Source organism: Candida margitis, assembly GCF_024628925.1.
Source record: "Candida margitis strain CBS 14175 chromosome Unknown scaffold32, whole genome shotgun sequence".
In the NCBI taxonomy this organism is placed as follows: Eukaryota; Fungi; Ascomycota; class Pichiomycetes; order Serinales; family Debaryomycetaceae; genus Lodderomyces; species Lodderomyces margitis.
In genome coordinates this window covers 162,478-179,365 of record NW_026261830.1, presented here as the reverse complement: position 1 = coordinate 179,365, position 16,888 = coordinate 162,478, and the positions used below count along the sequence as shown (strand labels likewise).

Sequence of the window (16,888 nt, the reverse complement as noted above, 5' to 3'; positions counted from 1 at the left end):
TATAAATAAAAGTCTATTTTTCAACAACTTTAATCTTAAAACCTCCTCCTAAAGTTTAGAGATACGCTTTTTTGTAGTAGTTAAAGAGTTTCCTATTGTGTGAATTTGCAGATAACATCACAAACAGAGGATGGAAGGGGGTGTTTAATCAATGTACATTTTACTTTCCAAAGGGTATCATTAAAGGACCAACTAGCTAGCCCGAAGTGTCCCCTATGTCTGCCATAGGTTTGGCAGAGAAATCCAAGAAAAAATAAACTAAGATAAAAAAGTCTTGTCTTGTTCGTTTGTGCAAGCTTTGTTGCATGAATGCCGTACAAGAGTTATACTTTCGCCACCTCATTTAATAAGTTCGAGTATGTTTCTAGTTGTGTAAAGACTAATTAGAAGGAAGATTTATAATACGGCAATGCTTGCTTGGCACTGCTTTCAAAGGGAACTATGCATTATGAGCAGTGATGATAGTGGTTATCAAGATGCTATATAACAAGTGGCTTCAGACTGGTCTGTCGTTTGGAGGTTTCTCAATTGCAAGGATTATTAAGTAGTAGTTTGCAAAATGAGATTTACAATTTTGACAAGTGTTTCTATTGTTGCACTTTTTGCGATAAAAGTTGCGGCTGGCTCCGCTTCCGGTAGCTATAAGACAAATGGTCTCACATTAGAAGCTCCATTGAGTGAAAAGTTTAAAGTTATATATGCAAGGGCTGACGAAGAGCACGACCATGAGCATGAAGATGAGCATGAAGATGAGCATGAACACAGCACTTCAAACACTACGATTACCGGCTGCCATATGCACGATGACACACAATACTGTATTGATTGGGAAGGCAATGAGGGCTACATTAAACCCAACCAAAAGAACCCTCAGTCAAACTACACTGGATGCCACTTACATGGTACTGAAGTACACTGTAAAAATGATGAGGAAGAGTTACAATTTGTCAAACTTGATGAGTCGTCGGAAGTAACCGCCACCACATCAGAGTCCAGTTCTACATCAGGAATTTCGTGTCATTTCCATGCTGGAGTTGAACATTGTGTCGATGCTAATGGAAATAGTGTGCATGGGGCCGATGGAGATACTTGTGAAAGAGTCGATAGAGATTATGACATTCCACTAAGGACTGGACTCTTGTTTGTTATATTAGTTACAAGTTCAATTGGATCTTTTGGTCCATTGGTTTTGCGTTCGTTTTTCAAAATATCGACAGAAAACATGATCATTACCATAATAAAACAATTTGGTACCGGCGTCATTATTTCCACTGCATTGGTCCATTTAATGACTCACGCATTTTTAATGTGGTCCAATGAGTGTATTCATTTGGCATACGAAGGAACCGGGGCTTCAATAACAATGGCGGGTATTTTTATTGCGTTTGCTGTGGAATATGTTGCTTACCGGTTTTTGTCACACAGATTGAGTAAACTTTCAAACATAAAGGAAAACTCATCTGAAGATGATGCAGCGACAAATATCGCCACTAAAACTGTATCTGATGAGGAGGACACTGTATCGCTCCATGGATCATACAAAGCAATGCACGACAAGCTTTCTGTTGCCATTTTAGAAGCAGGTATCGTTTTCCATTCAATTTTGATTGGTATCACCCTAGTAGTTGCAGCCGATTCCTACTTTATCACTCTATTCATTGTCATTGTATTCCATCAATTTTTTGAAGGATTGGCATTAGGCTCACGGATTATGGGATTGAATGATTCCGTATGGTCGAAAATCCTCATGGCAGCTGTTTTTGCCATCATAACCCCATTGGGAATGGCCATTGGTATAGGCACTCTACACAAATTTAATGGTAATGATCCATCCACCATTATTGCATTAGGAACGTTGGATTCCTTCTCGGCAGGCGTATTATTGTGGACTGGTTTGATTGAAATGTGGGCTCACGATTGGCTATTTGGAAACTTGCGCCATGCTGGAGTGATCCATACTTCGTTGGCCATGAGTGCCTTGATGGGGGGTTTGATACTCATGAGCTTATTAGGCAAATGGGCATGAACATGTATAGTATTACCTACGAAAGCCCTAAAGAAATAGTTGTTACTTTCTTCATTTTGAAGCGCATTTATGTTTTGCGCTGCCGTTTCGTTTTATATTGTTTCTTTGTTTTGTGTATTTGTTTTTAATTTCACCAAATTAAGAAATTTTTTTGCAATTCTTTTAACAAATTTCAATTTAACCTTAACAGAGAATACAAAAAAAAAACGACCTCTTTTACAGATTCCCCTTCCTAAAGACTCATTGCACTGCATCGTGACCCCACAATGAGTACCAACTATGAACCGCTCGAAATAATCGGCAAAGGATCGTACGGGACAGTACGCAAGGTCCGCAGCAAGCTAGACAACTCAATTCTTGTTCGTAAAGAGATTGAATATAAATCAATGAATGCTCAAGAAAGGAACCAAATCATATCTGAACTACGTATTCTCAAAGAACTAAATCATAAAAACATTGTCAAATACTACAAGCATGATCATTTACTAGATTCGAAAACGATACACATATACATGGAGTACTGCTCGGGTGGCGATCTATCTCAATTGATTAAAGATTTCAAGAATAATAAGGAAAACGTACCGGAGGAGTTTATATGGCAGGTGTTGGTACAGACTTTGTCGGCATTGTACCGATGTCACTATGGCTGTGATGCGCCAAAAGTAGACTTGTTCAACAATTCCATACACAATGACAATGAATTGCCTCAAATCAATTCAGATTCAGTAATAATTCATCGTGATATCAAACCTGACAATATCTTTCTTGAACATGGAGTGATCAAAGTGGGAGATTTTGGACTAGCAAAGATGTTGACAACTTCAAACGACTTTGCCAAGACGTACGTTGGAACACCCTACTACATGTCTCCTGAGGTGTTGATGGATGAGCCATACCTGCCAGTATGTGATGTCTGGTCTTTGGGCTGCGTCTTGTACGAATTATGTAACCAACAACCACCATTCCAAGCAAAGACACATTTACAACTTCAAGCCAAAATTAAGCGCGGCACTTTTCCACCAATATCGGATTTCTACTCCGTTCAATTGAGATCCATTATTAGAGAATGCATAACGGTTGATCCTGAGCTCCGCCCCACATGCTACGATTTAATCAACTCGTTGAGCATAAAGTTTTTGCGGAAAGAAATGGAGTTGAAGGAGTACAATCAGACTTTGAATACTTTGAAATACGAATTAATCAACAAGAGTGAAGAATTGAAAAAGAAAGATCAGTTTATACAAATACGAGAAAACAGATGCAAAGACAGAGAAATGAAGCAGAGTGAACGCGAGAGCAAAATAAATGACAAGGAGGACCAATTGCATAAAATTGAGGATACCATGATTGAAGAATTCAATCTCAAAAAGCAAGCGCTAGATTTAGAAGCAAAAGAAGTACGATTAGCATATCAAAAGGAATTTTGGACAGTGGTTGAGAAAGAAGTTAATGATAGATTGAAATCAAGACCAAGAGGACCACGAGACTTTGAGGAGATGAATATTCTACGAACGAAGAATTTAAACACAACTAATGAAATTCCAAAATTCCGAGTTACTGATGAATACGAACGACAAAAAAATATGGAGATACGTAGATATCGCATAAATTAATAGCATAGTCCACCCGCCATATCTATTTCCATTTATCACCGGTAAGCTGCTCATACGCTTCAAGGTATTTTTCTCTACTCTTCTCAACAATCTCATCAGGCATTCTAACCCCATCTTTACCGTTCAATCCATTACTGGTTAACCAATCTCTCAAAAATTGCTTATCATAAGAATCTTGTGACTTGCCGACTTCATAAGTACTGGCGTTCCAGAATCTGGAGGAGTCAGGAGTTAATACCTCATCGACTAAGACAATATTATCATTTTCGTCTAACCCAAATTCAAACTTTGTGTCAGCAATGATTATACCTTTAGTCTTTGCGTACTCTTTAGCCTTGACATACAAATCAATGGCTGTCTTTTCTAATCTGTCACACAAATCTTGTCCGACAATTTCAGCGGCTTGAGCTGGCGAAATGTTTTCGTCATGTTCACCTTGCTCAGCTTTAGTCGAAGGGGTGAAAATTGGCGTTTTAAACTCTTGCGACTCAACTAGTTCCTCCTCTATAGGCAACCCATGGACGGTTTTCAGTTGCTTGTACTCTTTCCAAGCGGAGCCAGTGATGTAGCCTCTAACAATAACTTCCAATGGAATGAGCTTCAACTTACGCACTAATAAAGCCCGGTCTTGTAATTGATCTCTATACTTTTCCAACTGTGGATATTGCTCAAAGATATCCTTTTTGATCAAATGGTTCTCAATTGGCAAGTAATCAAACCAAAATTCGGAAAGTTTGGTCAAGAGTTTCCCCTTTTCGGTAATACCATTTTCCATGATGACATCATACGCAGATATACGATCGGTGGCGACAAATAATAACGTTGACGGGTCAATCTGGTATATATCACGTACTTTTCCCCTTCCTAAAAGAGGTAAAGTGTTATCGAGGTTTGTTTCTGTTAATGACATTGTTGATGGATGAGGATGAAAAAGGAAGTAGATGCAAATAATTTTTTTTTTTTTGAACGCAATTTTAAATAACGTGGGCAGAGTGTTGGCTGATTACCAGAGAGCATTCAGTGGCGCTGTTTTCAACTTCAATCTACTAATATGTGGATTTGCTATAAAATTGACTATGTATCGCCATCTCCCTCCTCTTTTACAACTAAGCTAATGGCTGACAGGAGTCAGAAATCAATTTGTTTTGGTAGCATCTTTGATCAACTTTGACTCTGTGGACGGGTATGGCTCAGTTGTGGACTAGCAGTAGCGCTTGTACTATTATTTCCTCCAGTGCTGGTATCTCTAAACTGTTGACCCTGTTGCAAAGGCACTCCACCTTGCTGCACTTGTGCTTGAGCATTTTTGTTTGCTCTGTTTTGAGCTTGCTGATGGAGGCTATTCAAATATTGAGCTGCCAACTTTGTCACTTGCTCTTTTGTATATGTGGGGTTTTGCGTCTGTATTGAGTTGATGATTGCTGATATCTGTGCAGGTGGGAATTGGATTCGAGGCCGTTGTTGGCGCACTTGCTGTTGCAATGGCTTTTGTTGAAGACTAGGCAGGACATTCTGTCCTTGTGGCATAGGTTGTTGTACTTGTCTCTGGTAATAAATAGCAGGCTTTGGACCTTCGGCTTTGTTTGGCAGGTATTGCATATTTGGCGATCCCATGGGTAACGCCGTGTTGTTCAAATTAGCTTGAAGTTGTTGTTGATGGATTTGAGGCGAAATTGGTCCCAGCGGTTGCGGTGCAATTCCCATGTTGGGAGATTGTTGAAAGTCTACATTTTGTAATTGCTGCTGTTGCTGTTGTTGTTGTTGTTGTTGTTGTTGTTGCTGCTGCTGTTGTTGCTGCAAAAGCCTTCTTTGTTTCTCCATTTGCAAAAGTTGATGCAACTGTTCAGTGGTCAACTGTTTTCCATCTTTGGTTGTAGGAATCTTCATTTGGTTAGGAGAAAACTGAGCATCTCTCACTGTAGCCTGTGTTTGTGATGATAAACCATTTAATGCAGCACGCTGAGCCCTTTGGAGAATCTGTTCTGGACGCGGTGTAGGGGCCGTAGATTGAAACTCGGGTGAGTTGGATTGTAGAAACTGAGGCTGATTCTGAAAGCGATTCTGTACTTGTTGCTGCAGATTTTGTACATGGAGTTGTTGATGCTGTTGTTGTGGGCGTTGTTGTAACGGCTGTTGCTGCAGTAGGATAGGCAGCTGCAGCTGCAGTTGCAGATGGGGAGTGTATGATTGTTGGGTGTGAAGTGGCTGCAGCAGAAGTTGTTGACGTTGTTGCTGTTGTTGTAACCGTTGAAGTTGTTGCTGCTGTTGCAATTGTTGGATTTGTTGCTGCTGTTGTTGCTGTTGCAATTGCTGAAGTTGTTGATGGCTGGGTTGACCTCGTTGATCTAATTGTTGACTCTGAGGTGGGATTCGAGGTTGTTGCAATGGGATAGCGTGAGCGTGATGTTGCTGAGGAGTAGGTTGCAGCTGCAGCTGCAGCTGTTGCATTTGTTGTTGGACCTGTTGCTGATGCGGCATTTTTTGTTGTGCAATTTGTTGTTGTGGAGGCAACTGTTGCTGGGGCATTTGAGAGTGCTGTGGTTGTGGTTGTGGTAGTTGTTGTTGTTGTTGTTGTTGTTGCTGCTGCTGCTGCTGTTGTTGAGCTACAGCTGCCATTAAACGCGTACGTGAACTTTGCTGAATCGACTTATCTCTTTCATACTTCAACTTAGACAATTCTGCTGGTGTCGGGGTCTTACTAGTATTAGGACGCTTGTCGCCATTAACGACTGCACCTTGTTGAACATTTTGCTGCGCATCGGTGGTGCCCCTCCGGTGATTAATCTTTGCTAAGGCAATTTCTCTTTTCTTCATGGCCTTGCGCATAGCATCAAACATAGATGCCCACCGCAATCTCCGATGCCCTCTCTGCATAGAATCAGATCCAACACCAAGAGGAGAAACACGTCTCTTTGTTGTCAGTTGAGTTTTATGAGCTTGTTCAAGCCATTGCTGAGCATGGAACGCATAACTTCCTTTCATATCTGAGAATTGAAACTTTTGATTAAGTTGAATGTACCTTTCAAAACATTGCCACGGAGTTCTTCTCTCTACATTCGACTCATACTTCCTTAAACTGGGTGCAAATGAGCCTGCCTGCACATGTTCAGCAATGAGGTCCCAGTTGAAACAAAATTCTGCAACATAATGTATGAGCTTCTTATCATCTTCCGGCAGCCAAATTGTGGGAGATCTAAGCTCGATATTTGCCAACAATGGCGGTTTTGGTGGCTTGAGGTAATGAAATTTACGATGTGCTTGAGGGCCAAACACTCCTTTTTGGTACTCGTGTAGTCTGTTAGTGTCTAATTTTTCGACATTGCCCTTTCTCAAAACAACTTTATGCCAGTCTTGGTCATTCTCAAAAGGCAAGAATAGTTTGGAAACAGCAGTTAAAGGTGGTTCATGCGGCTCTATGATCTTGGATTTGCTCTTGTTACCATAATCGAGTCCCACGTGATTCGGTATAGTTTTTATGATTGATCTGGCATGTTTGTTCAACTCCTCAAGATTGATAAATGCAGTGGAATTCGTTTTGGCAGATAAAGTAGAAAACACGTCAGATACTGTCTTTTGCACAACGTCCTCTGATTCTTCAGCTTTACCTTCAATAAGCAATTTCGGATCGACAGATGTACTTGTAGTGGCTGTTGAAGGTACATCTGCTATACTCGCCTCATCAGCCGTATTATCAGAAGTTTCAGATAAAAGTGGAATGGCCTTTCTCCTGACGCACGTTGCTTCCTTTCCAAGGGTCCAGTAATCTTTTACCGCTTGGGAGATTATTACACAACAATACTTCTTAAACTTGTTTCCCTCTCGAAAATCCTCTGCCATCCATTTAGCTTCTTCTAATACATAGTCCCACATAAGCTTGGATTTATTTGACCTGCCGGACTTGTAAATAAATGGATCATTATATCTTTTAGGTTGTCTTGAGGACCATTTACCTTGTCTTTTTAATTCCTCAATTCGAGAATATAAAACAGCTACTTTTCCTTCCAATAATGCCAACTCATAGTTCTCCGTCATTAAGGCTTTGTGGCTGCCCGGAAGCAACTTATTTGAAGCTAGCGTTTGGGTCAAATAGTAAAGCTCGGTCAATGAACACACAGACTGTGCTTTTAAGGGATAATGTTCTGGCATTGATAATATCTCCAACTGGTTCAAGTCTGATGATAAAAATTCCTTCATTTCATCCTCGTCTATCATTCCTTGAGTTTTCAAGGAAGGCACCAGTGGTTCCTTTTTAGTACCACGCAAGGATGCGACACTGCGGCGGAGTTTTGCTTTAATGTCATTTTGTAGATCCTCCTCTGGTTTACGCTTTTGACGTTCTCTAATTGCAAGCGGAAGAAAAATGGACGAATCCATTGCCTTTATTATCGTGCTTTTGAGATACGCATCGATCTTGTTCTCGGGTTCATTCAAAAAATAGTCTGGCTTAACATCTTCATTTAAACAAGTTTTGTTATGATCTTGTAAAAAAGGGTCGGCAATGACATGCAGAAGCTCCCTCGTTCTGTCACTCCAAGTACTGCTTTTCATTATGACACTCTATTAAATAAATATATCTGACTCAAAAAGAGCCACGTACCAATGCTTTAACGAGTGATAATTGCAAAACAACTATACTTTGTAATTTTTTGTTTTGATCGTCTTTTTTAAAAAAAGAATTTTTAAGTGCGTACACGTGATATACGCGTGTAAGTCAGGTGACTATATTTAGTGTCGCAGACAACAACTCTTTTGACGGGCGGACAATTTAAAATTAAACCACATTCCATTTTAGAGAGAGAGAGAAAGAGAAAAGAAAAAATAAATTTAAAAGTTACGATAACGACGACAGCACCTCCCCTCACTCCCCCCTCCAAGATTAGCGGCAATTTAAACCTTTTTCAATTCATCTAAATCAACACTGGCTTTGTCTACGTTGATATCCAAATACATTGACTAAAAGCACTTACGTATTACGCAAACTGAATTTGCCCCATTAATCTTTGTTTACAAGTGAAACGCCTGCATTCACAACACTAACCAGCAATCAAGCTTATTTCGTCTATAACACCAGTTTGCATTTATCGTCAAGTTAAATCAGGTTAATCAAGTATGGGTGCCTGCTGCAGTTGTTTAAGCGGCCAAAGTGGAGACGGTAGTCAAAACCAGCTTTTGTTGGCCGAGAACGAAAGGGAGGCAATATCCGCTTTGTTACAATACTTGGAGAATAGGTCAGATGTCGATTTTTTCAGTAACGGACCATTGAGAGCTCTTAGTACGTTGGTTTATTCGGAGAATATCGATTTGCAAAGAAGCGCGGCTTTAGCGTTTGCTGAAATAACCGAAAAGGATGTGAGAGAAGTCAACAGAGACGTACTAGAACCTATATTGATTTTACTCCAATCAAGTGACTCAGAAGTTCAAAGAGCTGCTTGTGGCGCTTTGGGTAATTTGGCCGTAAATACTGAAAACAAGATTCTTATTGTTGAAATGGGTGGATTAGAACCATTGATAAGACAAATGATGTCAACCAACATTGAAGTGCAGTGTAATGCTGTGGGGTGTATAACTAATTTAGCTACTCAAGATGACAACAAATCAAAAATTGCTAAAAGTGGGGCTTTGATACCTTTGACGAAATTGGCCAAGCTGAAAGACATCAGGGTACAAAGAAATGCCACGGGAGCTCTTTTGAATATGACACACCTGGGTGAGAATAGACAAGAATTGGTAAATGCTGGTGCTGTGCCCGTTTTGGTGTCATTATTATCTAATGACGATGCAGACGTGCAGTACTATTGCACGACAGCGTTATCCAACATTGCTGTGGACGAATCCAATAGGAGGAAGTTGGCTAATACCGAACCAAAGTTGGTTAGCCAATTGGTGAATTTGATGGATAGTCCGTCACCTAGAGTCCAATGCCAGGCTACATTAGCCTTGAGAAACTTGGCTTCCGACAGTGGCTACCAGGTTGAGATTGTAAGAGCAGGAGGGTTGCCACACTTGGTGCAGTTGTTAACGTGCAATCACCAGCCTTTAATTCTTGCGGCTGTTGCGTGTATCAGAAACATCTCCATCCATCCTTTGAATGAGGCTTTGATCATTGAAGCAGGATTTTTGAAGCCATTGGTCGATTTGTTGGACTATACTGATTCAGAAGAAATTCAATGCCACGCAGTCTCTACATTGAGAAACTTGGCTGCATCTAGTGAAAAAAATAGGACTGCGTTATTGGCAGCTGGAGCCGTAGACAAATGCAAGGACTTGGTATTGAAAGTACCATTATCAGTGCAACTGGAAATCAGTGCGTGTTTTGCAATCTTGGCTTTGGCCGATGATTTGAAGCCCAAATTGTACGAAGCACACATTATTGATGTGTTGATCCCACTAACATTTTCAGAAAATGGCGAGGTTTGTGGAAACTCTGCTGCTGCATTGGCCAATTTGTGTTCAAGAGTATCACCCGACCACAAGCAATATATATTGAACAACTGGCAACAACCAAATGAAGGTATACACGGATTCTTGATTAGGTTTTTAGAGCTGGGGAGTGCAACTTTTGAACATATCGCCTTGTGGACCATATTGCAGTTGTTGGAATCCAACAGCCCAGAGTTCAACAGCTTTATTAAAGAGGATGAAGCTATTCTTACCGGTATTAAGCAAATGAGCAACTCACAACAACAATTGAGTCAAGGAGAGAGGAATGGGCAGGTTAACTCGGATGATCAGTATGAAGACCCCAAAGTGGAATTGTATAATTTAACCCAACAAATTCTACAAATTTTAGGGTGAGCTATAGGTCTGTGTAATAAACTTTATAGTCATGGTTGATTATTTTGCTGCTGGATTTCTATCGTGTTACTCTGTGTTGACTACTTAACGGGAATGATGGCATCTAGACAAGGTAGTCTAGTGTCAGCAATTATATTGTATTCTATTCCATTTGGGCTAGCTTTACTGGAGGATCCTGCTGTGAATGTTTGTTGTCTTCAGCATCCTTGATGTTTAAGCTTTCTAATTTGTTTAGAAGTGCCTGCTCTTTATCACTTGTTATATTCAGCTCGTCGACTGATTCCTTTTCAGCAGGCTTGCTTTCCTTTCGAGCATTCTCCTCCTCAATCATCTTGCTCAACTCTTCCTCTAAATCCGTATCATTTGCTTCACCAGCCAATGCATCACTAATATCTTGTTCTTTAGAAATTTCCTCGTCTATATCTGCCTTTACCCGATCAATATCGTCAACCTTGAGTTGACTGTTAAGTTTAGACAACACTTTTGCACTACTATCCAATACAGAAAAGTATGATGAATTGAATTTGGAGTCATTGATTTTCTGCAACAAAGTAGTCATTTCCAACTCAAGATTCATATTTCTATCCAAAAGTTTCATCAAATTTGCTTTCAAAGCCATCTTCTGTCGCAAGCTCGACTTTTGAACATCTTTGGGCAAGTTCAACACCGACTTGAAATCAATGCTGTTCAACTTTGTTTCCACTTCGTTGATCCTGGTTTCTAGATTCTTTATTGTTTGCTTTACCTTGACAATAGCTTCATCCTCGTCGCTAATTTCATCTTGAGATATCTTTATATACGTGATTCCACTAACCTCTTTTGTTTGTAGTAAGCCAACGTCACGCGACCAGTATTTCAACAATAAGTTGAAGTCCACTTTGGTGATTGTGCAGTGCTTTGCCAACTCCTCGTAAAACAAATCTCGATTAAACAAAATACTTGAGTACGTATCCCCTCGTATTTTTGTTTCGATTAATTTGGCAGACTTTTGTCCTTCTCTCACTAATTCATCCCAATAGATGAACCAATCATCCACCAATTTTCCCTGCTTCACCACTGAATAATTCTTTAAAATTCGCCACTGCTGCCATGCATTCATCGAGAAGTACTGAGATATATTGAATTGTCCACTGATTGTAACGAAGTAGTTCTCTTTAGCTGCGAGGTACAATGACCGCGGTATTAGGAATCTGTCACTAACAAATTCCTGCAAGATATTGTTCAAATTTTGGGGCTCGTTATATGGATGCAAGCTGAGAGACTCTTTCAAGCTGGGATTATAAGTTGGAATGGATACAACACTTTCCGACTCAAATCTGTCAGAAGTTATTATCTTGGTGAATAAGGACTTCCATGCCTGGATGTTTGCTTGATATCCTTCTGGGTTCAACTGCTTGTTTTTTTGAAAGTTGGAGTACAACGAGTTTAACCGCGACTCTTTAAACGCTGGGACCACCTTGATTATATCTTCTATAGTGGACATTGTGTGCGCATGTTCAGTCTGGGGATTAGTGTTGTTACCTAAGTGGAGTTTTGATACGCGATTTGTGTGTGAAACTTTGTGCGTAAATTTACCTGCTTCTTTAGCAACTTCGAATTTTACAATTTCGCAAATCTCTGCTACTGAGTCAACAATTCTATATTCACTTCTATCTAACATAAACTTCACTGTCCTAATTTATTCCAACTTTAAACCATCCATGTTCAACTCAACCTTGTCTCGTAGAGCATCAACAACATCTAAAATGGCTGTAGATGCAGGCGAATCAGGATACAAGTCAAAAAATGACACTCCTTCATCGCAGGCCTTACCTATGCGAGGGTCCAAAGGCACTGATCCTAAAAAGTTAATACCTAATTCTTGGCACAACTTTTCACCACCACCAGTAGTAGCTTTAAATATTTGACTCTTTCCATGACAGTTTGGACATACAAATCCCGACATATTCTCAACCAACCCCAAAATCTTAATATTGGCCTTTCGGCAAAAATCAATCTCTTTCCGTACATCCAATAAAGCTACTTCTTGAGGGGTCGTTACTATTAATGCCCCATCAATACCAACCTCCTTCATTAACGAAGTAACCGACAAATGCTCATCACTAGTTCCCGGCGGAGTGTCAACCAATAAATAATCTAAATGCTCACCCCAATCTACGTCCTTCAAAAACTGCTTTATTAGACCATTCTTTTTGGCACCTCGCCATATTATTGCCAGGTCGCTATCAGGGAGCATGAAAGAAATACTCATGAGTCCTAAATTGTCGGCAACAAATACCGGACTCCAACCACTGTTTGATTGGTGGATACTTTCGTTTTCACCTGCTCCCAACATTCGCGGTAGTGATGGGCCACATATATCCAAATCCATAGCACCCACCTCTAAATCCTCATCTGCTGCAATAGCCCATGAAAGCATGGACGTGAAAGTGGATTTACCAACACCACCTTTACCGGAAAGTACAAGTATCTTGTGCTGAATGTTTGCTAATCTGCTGTTGATTAAAGGTATGTCCGGATCAGGACCCTTTGGCATTTGCGAAGAGCAAATCTCTTGATTTGCACATCCTTTACATGCATCATCTTTACCTGCGGACTCGGATTCAGGACCCGGACAGTGTTCGGGCTCTGCCTCTTTCAACTTGCTGTTAATAGAATCTTGCGCTTGTTGACTTGGTACCATGTTTGATAAAGTTGATTGATAAGTGGTTGTCTGTTATGTCTCAAAAGAAATTTACGAATATTTGTAATCAGATAAAATATGTGTGGTAGCGCCACCATTTCTAATAATCTAAACATTTAATATTAACTTGTTCTAGATAATCTCAATTCAAAATAAGCCTTATTGACCTTGTCTAAAGGCATCTTCAAGATCTTTTGTCTCTCATTGTCAGATACTCTTGCATCCTCCAACGCCAAGTCTCCAACAAATTTGGCCACTATATTGATTGCCAATTTCTGTTTGGGTGTTTCGGGTTTGGACAATGGCAAAAACTCCATCAAAAATATAACAACTTCAGTATCATCAGTTCTCTTGGTTAAATTGAAGTAATTTTGATAGATTCCTGCTCCTTTCTTCCATGATGGTATGATGGATCCGTGTTGTGGAAATTTTTCAATGACACTCATTAGTTTGGCAATTTCAGCGGGGGAGTTTGTGATTACCGATTTAGGACCTAATTGAGCGACTATAGTATCATGAGCTTTGCTCCAGAAATCGACTTCGATAAGTGCATTCACTTCACCCCAATAGTCACCTGCATTCATTCTCTCCAATGCTTTCGCCTCGTAAATCAACGATCTTGGCACTTTCAAAACGGTGGTCAAGTACTTTTCATCATGTACATCAAAATGGACTTGTTGGGTTTTCTTGATTATTAAATTGCGAATCAATTCAGTTTTTAAATTTCCATCCTTGATGGAGGAAAATACTATCAACGCTTCTTTCCACGAGTCAGCTTTCTCTAAGGAGTTTCCTAGGTCTGTGGATATTTCATCAAAGTTAAAATCAGCAGAAACGAGGCAGAAGAGCCATTTCAAAGGTTTACTCAAGTTGGAATTCACAACAGCAGTGAAGTTGACGCCTTGTGAGAACAATTGCAACAAGTCTGCAACTGGATCTCCTTCAGGAAGGACGGACTTGAATTCGGCAATCAAGTCTGCAATACTCTCAGTATTCCCATAATACACATTCATCCCCATTACAATGCTCCATGATAAATTTTTGGCAGCTTGATCCATCTGCTTTGCTAGAAGTTGGTATATTTTGACAAGGGGCTTTGGAATATACTCTATACTGCCTGCATCATGCCACCTCTCAATCTGAGTTGTAGCCAACCCCGTAACAAGGTCATCCTTCAAATCAGCTAGTGAGAGGATCACCGAAAGATGCTCGTTCTTTGACTTCAATGCTCTCTCAATTGCGTTGATCTTCATATTCACACATAAGTAAAGGAAAACACAGTATAAATTATCGGCCTCATTCTCCTCAAGAAGATTCGCAATTTGTGTCTGATTATATTTCTGGAGCCATTCTCCAAATCGCACTAACCTGCCGGTGTCTGAGTCATTGTCTTGGTCAAACAAGATTGATGCCAATTCAATTTGTAAATTGTGTACAGATTTATCTGCTTTATTAACAAATTTGGTAAAGTTTAATCCTTCTGCTTCAAGCTGTGGCATCAGATTGCTCAGTTCCTTGAATTGGCAATCAGTGATGAGCTTGCTAAATAAGAATCTAATATCATTCGTGGATACATCTTTTATCGATACTATTGATCTTTTCAGTCCCTCATGATCCAGTCTAGTCTTGCTCCTCTTTTCATAATCGGCAAAAAGTATCTCATCAACTTTACTGATAGTCAACTTTTCTTTTGAAAACTTGTCCTCGGGAGCCATGGGCGCCATTGAAGAATTATACTGATTTGCCAATTCCAATTGTAGTAACCAGTTATCCGTCGTTGGAAAGGTAGATCTATTTCTTATATTGTCGAAAACAGTCACGTCAGTTATCACCGGCTCATAGGGATTGAGCTTCACTTCTTCAATTTCGTCTACTTCATCCGTATCGGAATCTATAGTGATGCCGCTAACTTTACCTGCCATAGTATCGTCTTCAAAGTTTCTGTAACGATTCAAAACCTCGGCAATTTCATCGGTAACGACTGATCGCTTAAGTTTCAATAAGCTATCGTTAGGTGGAACACTTGAACCCCAACCGCCAGGAACAACCTTTGAGTATTCATTCAACTTCTGCTTCTTCACTTCCTGATCAAAACTGTCATCTGAATACACCTTCGAGTATTCAGCCAAAGCTTGTACTTCATTCAAGTCTTGTTTCCTCTTGAGCAGAGCCAAGTCCTTTTGGCTCTCATCATCCTCATCAATCAAACCCCAGACACTGAAATGTTTGACTTTGAATACCCAAATATAAGTTATTGGATCGTAGGTGACAAACTCCATACCGATCTGACGCTTCAAAAAGTTTATGTGATTCTCCATAGATACAGTTGGCTTTGGTCTGACTCCTTCAAGAGTAATTGTCGCTGGTACATTTAACTCAGTTCCCAATGGGGGTTTATCATCGCCACCCTTGTAAACCAACACAGCTGATTGCTTCAATGTAACTATATTATCAAAGAGTTCTTCAGCTATTAGCTTCCCATTTTTTTCTGCATTCGACACTATATTAGTCAAGTCAACAGGGTAATCGTATGCAATTTGGCCATATCCTACTCTCCCAATGATAAAATTGTGTACATTCTCGAGACTAAAAAAGTCCATTTTTGAGATTTCATCTATCAGGGGATACGTCCAGTACCCATTGTGTTGAGTCACAGTTTCACTCTCTTGCTGCTGTTCATCCGTCGGGTCATCGACTGTCACTCCTTCTTCTTTAGCATCTTCCGCAGAAGCATTTGAAGTAAAAGGCTTGTACTCTACCTCTTCTTCTACTTCATCCAATTCAACATCATTAGACAGTCCTAGGCTTAGTATCTTTGACGCTGATAAGTTTGCCGCAACAACTATCCCTCCCTTTGAACTTAATATCTTGTTGACATCAATCAAGTGGTACTTTATTGGCTTAGTTTTAAGGACAAGTCTCCTCATACTTCCAATTCGTCTAGTGTCTATTGCCTTGTATGAAGGGTTGGATAATGTTTTAGGCGTAACATGAGGTGTCTTGTAGATCTGTTGGACTCTATCCTTGATCTTGTTATCCTTCTTGAAGTAGCTAAATAGTTTCCCAAGTCTCGATTTTGGCTGCGGTGGGACATTCTTATTTGGTTGTAAAGCAGTTGATTCTAATGATGAAATGTTGCTACCGCCATTCGACAAACCTTCCATCCCAGTGTTATTCCTGTCAATTGTAAGATTAATTGACGGTGGAACGTCTCCAAACAATTTTTGCTTACGCTGGACGTCTAGCTTTGCATCACTTCTGTGATCACCAAAGAGCCCCAGCGTCAAGTTGGAGTTTCCAACAGATAACTTTTCCTGCGTTTCATCCCCGGAGTTAAGTGATGATTCTGTATCTGCAAACGGTAATCCATCCAAACCTTGACTCCAAGGATTCTGTTTCTTCAGGTCTGATGAGTTACCAAAGAGGGAAAATGCCTTTTTTCGTGGCAACTCCCCATTGCCCAACTCAGTGTGTGATTCTGTAAACGAAAAGAAATTTCCTGCTCCTGGTTTGGATACATTGGTGGGTTTGTTCATCCCATTGCTCCTGGCACTGAAGGCCGATGAAGCACCCCAATTGCTATATCTATTTTCACTGTCCTTCTCGGCCATTTTTGAAACGCTCAGCCAATGTGTATAGGGTAGTGTTTCGATGGATCCTACTATTTCTAATTCCAATATTACATTTTATTTTTTTCTTTTGTTTTGCCTATTTTTTTTTTTTATTTTTCGGTCTAACTTTTACACCTTAATACAAATAGCTAATTACAGA

At 40.0% G+C, this 16,888-nt stretch overlaps 8 protein-coding genes across 8 annotated transcripts; 3 read left to right on the top strand and 5 right to left on the bottom strand. All coding sequences in view use genetic code 12, as the record gives it.

Moving 5' to 3' along the window:
* Window positions 1-559: 559 nt before the first annotated feature.
* ZRT1 (Zrt1p) lies at window positions 560-2,026 on the top strand (the record flags this gene model as incomplete). Its single annotated transcript, XM_051815682.1, has 1 exon — window positions 560-2,026. The coding sequence occupies one exon, from the start codon at window positions 560-562 to the stop codon at window positions 2,024-2,026; it is 1,467 nt and encodes a 488-aa protein (XP_051670958.1).
* A 266-nt stretch (window positions 2,027-2,292) lies between these two features.
* KIN3 (serine/threonine protein kinase) lies at window positions 2,293-3,639 on the top strand (the record flags this gene model as incomplete). The annotated part of the gene is made up of 1 exon (XM_051815681.1): window positions 2,293-3,639. One exon carries the CDS (start codon window positions 2,293-2,295, stop codon window positions 3,637-3,639), a length of 1,347 nt encoding a protein of 448 aa, XP_051670957.1.
* A 22-nt stretch (window positions 3,640-3,661) lies between these two features.
* On the bottom strand, window positions 3,662-4,549 carry ADE1 (phosphoribosylaminoimidazolesuccinocarboxamide synthase; the record flags this gene model as incomplete). Its single annotated transcript, XM_051815680.1, has 1 exon — window positions 3,662-4,549. One exon carries the CDS (start codon window positions 4,547-4,549, stop codon window positions 3,662-3,664), a length of 888 nt encoding a protein of 295 aa, XP_051670956.1.
* Window positions 4,550-4,800: 251 nt separating this feature from the next.
* On the bottom strand, window positions 4,801-8,187 carry VID21 (Vid21p; the record flags this gene model as incomplete). Its single annotated transcript, XM_051815679.1, has 1 exon — window positions 4,801-8,187. One exon carries the CDS (start codon window positions 8,185-8,187, stop codon window positions 4,801-4,803), a length of 3,387 nt encoding a protein of 1,128 aa, XP_051670955.1.
* Window positions 8,188-8,748: 561 nt separating this feature from the next.
* VAC8 (protein anchor) lies at window positions 8,749-10,434 on the top strand (the record flags this gene model as incomplete). Its single annotated transcript, XM_051815678.1, has 1 exon — window positions 8,749-10,434. One exon carries the CDS (start codon window positions 8,749-8,751, stop codon window positions 10,432-10,434), a length of 1,686 nt encoding a protein of 561 aa, XP_051670954.1.
* Window positions 10,435-10,576: 142 nt separating this feature from the next.
* Window positions 10,577-11,917, bottom strand: CANMA_003494 (uncharacterized protein; the record flags this gene model as incomplete). The annotated part of the gene is made up of 1 exon (XM_051815675.1): window positions 10,577-11,917. The coding sequence occupies one exon, from the start codon at window positions 11,915-11,917 to the stop codon at window positions 10,577-10,579; it is 1,341 nt and encodes a 446-aa protein (XP_051670953.1).
* Window positions 11,918-12,112: 195 nt separating this feature from the next.
* On the bottom strand, window positions 12,113-13,117 carry CANMA_003493 (Mrp/NBP35 family ATP-binding protein; the record flags this gene model as incomplete). The annotated part of the gene is made up of 1 exon (XM_051815674.1): window positions 12,113-13,117. The coding sequence occupies one exon, from the start codon at window positions 13,115-13,117 to the stop codon at window positions 12,113-12,115; it is 1,005 nt and encodes a 334-aa protein (XP_051670952.1).
* Window positions 13,118-13,239: 122 nt separating this feature from the next.
* CANMA_003492 (nucleocytoplasmic transporter) lies at window positions 13,240-16,728 on the bottom strand (the record flags this gene model as incomplete). Its single annotated transcript, XM_051815673.1, has 1 exon — window positions 13,240-16,728. The coding sequence occupies one exon, from the start codon at window positions 16,726-16,728 to the stop codon at window positions 13,240-13,242; it is 3,489 nt and encodes a 1,162-aa protein (XP_051670951.1).
* Between the last annotated feature and the right edge of the window lie 160 nt (window positions 16,729-16,888).